Source organism: Phaethon lepturus, unplaced genomic scaffold, assembly GCF_000687285.1.
Source record: "Phaethon lepturus isolate BGI_N335 unplaced genomic scaffold, ASM68728v1 scaffold7408, whole genome shotgun sequence".
NCBI classification, from domain to species: domain Eukaryota; kingdom Metazoa; phylum Chordata; class Aves; order Phaethontiformes; family Phaethontidae; genus Phaethon; species Phaethon lepturus.
In genome coordinates, this window is record NW_010558194.1 from 26,327 (window position 1) to 32,582 (window position 6,256).

The 6,256-nt window shown below is 36.1% G+C and overlaps 1 protein-coding gene across 1 annotated transcript in view; it reads right to left on the bottom strand.

Moving 5' to 3' along the window:
- Positions 1-6,020, bottom strand: part of LOC104625361 (glutathione S-transferase C-terminal domain-containing protein-like) — a gene marked incomplete at its 5' end in the record, with an annotated part of 14,746 nt that extends 8,726 nt beyond the window's left edge. Inside the window, 4 exons of the mRNA XM_010292970.1 lie at positions 726-859; positions 5,118-5,246; positions 5,648-5,692; positions 5,905-6,020. Coding sequence (XP_010291272.1) covers positions 726-859; positions 5,118-5,246; positions 5,648-5,692; positions 5,905-6,020 — 424 coding nt within the window. The remainder of the gene's footprint in view (positions 1-725; positions 860-5,117; positions 5,247-5,647; positions 5,693-5,904) is intronic.
- Between the last annotated feature and the right edge of the window lie 236 nt (positions 6,021-6,256).

The window sequence follows — 6,256 nt, forward strand, 5'->3', positions numbered from 1 at the left end:
ACACCAAAAAAAACCCCAAAACCACAACCCTCTTCCCTCATCTTGTTCTGCCTCAGAAAGCTGTTAGTCTCTTATCTTCTGCCACTTCACACTTACCTTTTACATTTTATTTATATCAAAGGCATTAAAATTCTTAAGTCTGAAATATGTAAGTATCTTCATCATGGCAGGTTTGAAGATGACAAAATATCTACACAGTCCATTGAAAAAGTATTAAAAATATGAACTGAAATACATGAGAGCTTGTCTACTCGGGAATAAATCGGAAGTAAGTCGGAAGAGTTTCACAAGCAATAAACTGCAGTATAAAGGAGAACCATTTCTCTAAGCTGATTGCTTACATCTTTCTCCCAATGTTAAAATGTCAATTCCCCTTCTTACAGTAATTTTCATGAGTTTTCTATTAACTTGGTGATTCCCAAGGTAAAAGATCTGCATATTACATAGATTCCTACATACTGTATCTACTATGTTGATGGTATAAAGTCTTCTGAACTATGAACAGATAAATCTAGAAAAAAAATAACCCCAGAATTACCAATTTGTCTCGCTTTCAGGATGGGTTTGCAAAGAGAAACAGGAGGAAACAGTTGCATTATAACTGTCAACCAGTTTAGCCTAAACACTTGCAATGATCTTCAACTGATTAATTCTATACTCTTTTACCATTTTCTTCCTTCATTTAAGTTGATATTTTAAAGCTTGTCTTGTTAGCTTTAGATTACCTTCGTGGATATTTAAACTTCACTGTGTTTTGAATGAAGCCATAACAACAAGGGGAGATGACAAAGCCTGCCCGTGCCTTGATGCAGTGTTCGATCACCATGTCTGTTGCCACACCACATGCATGGAGAGCCACCTAGAGTGTTAAAAACAAAAACCAAAGGAACAAGCAAGTTCTTTATAGCAATATTCTAGATACAATCCTGTTGCGGTGTTTTTTTGTTTGACTGAGGTACTTGAATATGAGAGGAAGTTTTTGCAAAGCTGTTATGCCAATGGCCTGGTCCTTAATTCCTCAGTTTTTCATTCCTCTCCTTCATATCTATGCTGAGGAAAATTTATGGCCCATTGCATTAATGAGGGAACCATCAACTCTGAACAAGGATCACTCACCAAAAGCATTCAAAAGGTAGGTGCACTGCATGGTGATATCAAATAAATTAAAATGAAGCTCCAGAAAAATATTAAAAGAAGAACTGCTGTGGCGATTAGTCAAAAGCTTTTGTCAAGCAAAAAGCACTTAGAAATACAATGAACTATTTCAAAACTGGATTTCAACTTAGCAGTAAGAGAAGTAAGATATACCTGAAGGTCACATTCAAAGGACAACATTTATGCATAAATTTTGATCATTTGACTGTAAGTACTGAGTAAAAACTTTAGAAAACAAACATTGGGGGGAAGCATCAAATACAATTTGTCCTCCTTTTTTTTCTCCCTCCTTATTCTTTTCTTTCTTTTTCTTAGTGATGGGCTCTCAAACTAAAACTACAATGCCATTCAATCACAACAGCTACCCAGAAGCATTGGTGTTTGGGCAACACACAGGTTGCACCCAGATTCTTCATGCTCTCCTACAGGAAGGTAAGTTACTGCTGTACTCAATATATTGCAAGGAAAGGCAAGCAGCTCTCTCCTACCAATACCTGTGACTCCAAACAGGCCAGATGAAATGGAGGCATTACTTTCTCTGCCTTCTTCCACATACTCAGTAGCTCAAAGAGTAGACCTGGTGAATACACATTGCTCTATGTTTTCATTAAACTAAGGACATTTTTGAGGCACATTTTTAATTTTATGCCGCTGTACAGATTTGTAAAACTGCATTGCTTTTTGTTCACTGTAAATGTAGGAAAAAGGTTTAAAACTGCAAAGCTCAGATTTCAGGGTTCAAAGTTGTTTTTCAAGGTACAGCAATTGAAAGATAAAAACTTTGTGCTCTCAGATATAGATCAAAACAAAGACTTTTTTGTTTGCAGACTGCTTGGTGTAAGCTCAGCTGAGCAGACCATTAATCATCAACTGAACTGTAACTGCATACAGATGGTAACAAATATTCTTGTCTCAAGCAGAACATTAGTATGAAAATAATTTCACAAAGAAAGTTTTCTGCTCATACGAATTTAACAACAAAAATAAAAGTAGTTTAACATCAGAACTACATTCTTAATATCACAGCTATTACATTACCATGGAATATAATTATAGTTACTGCCTCATCTATCCAAGCAGAAAACAAAGACCTCTGCTTTGCTTGCACATTTGGAAAAGAGACCTTAAAACAGCAGCAGATAAATACAGTAGCTTTGCTGTGCCTGTATGAACTTTTATACCAACTGATTTCTTCTTTGGATTTCTTAGAATCAATTTAGTTAAGTGAAAAATCACAAAATTCAAGACAAAGCTTTCTCAGGATATCCTATATATTAAACTTACTATCTGAAACAAAGTAAAAAGTGAGGACTAATGCAGATAATGCATTTCATTCACAAATCCATGCATCTGTAGACACAGGAAAAGAAAGTGGCTCCTGAAGAGAGCAACAGAGCTAAGGCAGTGTGCGACCATTGCCCTGTATTACTCCTCTGGCGCTGCAAGTCCCCAGAACAGCCTAGTGCACTCAGAAAAGTAAAGGGAAAAGAATGTTCCTTGAAACCTCAGGTTCAACTTTAGTGATCTTAAGAACAAAAGAACTCAACACACTCAAAAAAATATCCTGCCCAAACAAACTCTAAACTTTTCAACTTGTTCTCACAAATTAGCTGAGATACTGTGAGTACTGAAGAAATATTAGAAACAACTAAGATCTCAAAGACTCCTGTAAATAACACTGCATGTAAATATTTGAAAGCTTTCACTTTTAGCCTGAAATCCTTTATTGTGGTTGGTGATTGTACTACAATATATAAGAGTGCAACGTACCAGTACATTTGGCACTCAAACAGGTTGTTTCAGAACCTTGATCTTCATTACCCCAAAAAACTCATAAGGGCAGAAATTTTATGTGGAGCAAACGGGCAGATAATGGATAAGAAAATAGCTAAGTAACACAGATTTGATGTCAGGGTAACTAAAACACATACAAACATGTTTTAAACTAATACCAAAAGCAGAGAGATGACAACTGCTGACATGTTCATTTTTCTATACCTCTCTAAATTTCGAGTACTATAACCAGTGAATTTCTGGTCATCGTGTCCACCCTCACATTTAAACTGTATTGTTTTACTGAAAATGGTGAAGTTATGCAATCAGTGACTATCTTTACCAGCCTCAGAAGATGGGTTTAGGAACGATGCATTGCCAAACTTCGTCCATATCTATCTATTATGATATTACGTTGTCATTTTTGTATCAGACCACTGCTTATGACATAATAATACAAAGGCAGTTAAACTTTACATTATTTACCTTCAAACACACCAAACACTTGTGCTACTGGTCAGTAAACCAGGCAGCTCTTGTCTTAAGTGTGGCTGGCATAGGAAAGTTAATCCTCAGTTAATGACCTAATCCTGAAGAGTGAATCATGGTATGATACAAACTAATTCTGAAGCTGAGATTGATACAGGTCTCCCAAAATGGGAAAGCTCCAGGTTCGTCTGTTGAATAGACTACAAAATCAGGTCAAAGAAACTGAAATCACAGGCCTGGAAATGAAGAATTTCCAAGTGAATTTTTCTGACATATACTTCAGTATTTTCCTTGTCACAAAACTTGAGAATATAACACTTTTTCATTAAATAAAAACTCCATGGAGATATTTAACTTAGTATTAACCCAAAACCTGAAGACAGGAACTCCAATGATCACAAAATTGTAGACTCATTTCACTGAAAAACTAGTACACATTTCACACAAAGAATTCAGTAAATTATTCATAAGGTTCTGATTTTCTGAAATAGATCTCCAGTTCATCCACTGAGATTTATATGACAATGTAGCACAGAAAATAAAGCTAGAGAATTGGAAATTTACACTTGGAAGGACTGGGCTGAAATAATTTATTCTCTCCTCTTTCTCCTGCACTGTATTTCTTTTCACAACCAAATAGTTAAACAGCACTGTTCATGTACCATCAACCTTCAGCATTAAACCTCCTCAATTACAGCCAAAACAGGCCCTTGAATGGATGATTTAAAGAACAGTCAGACTCGCACCAAAAGTTGGGGCTTGCTGCGAAAGTTCACATTCTGTCAACAGAATGTAAAACTGGAAGACAGGAATCTTTACAGAGTTACAAAAGACTATTTATTTATGCCTCACTCTTCACTAGGGCTGCAAGACTTCTGGAGAGGACATTAATCTCATTTACTTTCAGGGTCCACCACAGATACTTTGAATCAGTATTCAAATCACCTACTTTGCTCCTGCAGAACTCAGATTCCTGCTTTGGTCTGCTCATTTACAGTTAACTGGGAGTCAGAATATCACCTGTTGACTGCAGTAGGACTCATGCCGAGCACTCCTACAAAATTGAGGTATCATTCTGTGTTTATAAATACAGCTTGAGTATACTTTACACATTGAATACACATGTATATCATAACATTCTGTCATGATAGTTCCTTCTACAGTTTTGCATCGTGTAGCCTTGTTTATCTTAAAATGCTTTTACTGTCACCTAACTACACTTCTGCAGTCACTGTGTAGCCTTGTTTGTTTTATCTTAAAATGCTTTTACTGTCACCTAACTACACTTCTGCAGTCACTTTACTGTACTCAGGCTTAATTTGGGCAACAGTAGTCTTCCCATCTTCAAAACCTTCTCCAGAGTATACCCAGTAACGAATGACTGATTTTAAAATAACATGTTAAACCAAGAATCTACCCCACTTTTTCTTCAACATGCTCAAGCAGCACTCAAATTTTTGTATTTGACTGGAGCAGACACTTCCTTCTTTACTCATGGAATATAAAAGTGATGCCAATTTGCAACAAATAATAAATACAAAACTAACAATACAGATTAATAACATGGGTGCTTCTCATAGCATCAAAAATACCTGTCTCTTAAGGACAGACAGAATTTTCTTCTATCAGATATTTTAATTGTTTTAAGAATAATTAACCAGACACTGAAGTTTTGAAGTGGAAAAGTTATAATCACTTACCCCAATGTTAAAAGTCCCATTAAAATAGTCCAAATTTGCTTGAATGAACCAAATATTGTTTAAACCTAGTTCATCACTTCTGTCTTTAGCACGGATCAGAGACAACTCCTTATTTTCTATGAGCACCACCTAGGTTTTGTACACAGGAGAAATTAAGGCAAAAGAACACTGAGAAATCAAAGTACAACATTACCAACAAGCACAAAACTTTGTAGCTTAGTTGAGAAAACCTCTAAATTACTTGTGGCAGAGCTTGAGATCTCCAAAATGATTAGCAGGGAACCCAACAACAATGGAAAGCATTTAATACTTGCCAATATCAATCAGCTCGCAAATATTTTAGATTTTTTTCTGACTTTTGTTTTCTCAGGAAACCACTGCATGCATTTGAGATTATGCTAAAAATCTGCATGTTTCAAATATAAGTCCTCTGCTGAAACAACTATGTCTTCATATTTATGCACATCTTTTTAAGATGATTATCACAGACCAAAAGCTCATATCATCTATACGTTTTATTTAGAATTTACCTGACATGATGGCATCATGTGAGCAAGAACAATTCCAACATGGCCCTGTGAAAACAAAGACAACAAAATCTGAGTCACTTTTCAGTGTCCCCTGTTGTTGCCTCATTACATGATACACATCCCCTAATCAGTGAGAGAACCTTTGAAAGCAGCTAAAATTGCAGCATTTGAACTTTTGCTTTGTGGCAGCAACCACCTAGAACTGCAAAGAGGAAAGCTGAAAGAAATTGCATCATGTAAACAAAAATACACCTTACCCCTCCACTGCAAAAATCCACAATCACATCTCCAGGTTTAGCAAGCTTTGTCACCGCTGCTACCAAATTATTCAATTGCTGTTGCTTCCTCAGAGCCCGGTCTCTAGACATCTTTCCTGGGGATGAGAGAGAAAATGCCTAAGTAGTGATCAGCAGGTCTCAATATTAAGAATTTTAAATGGGTAACAGCAAAGCAGTACAAATGAAATTTATGGACAAAACTAAAAACTGGCTGGAACAATTGGGCATCGAAACCCACTTTGAGCTAAATTCACAAATATTTGGTACAGCTTCGTCTATACCTTTAGCACATTTAAAAATTTGCTTTCCACTTGTTGCTGTTAATGTATCC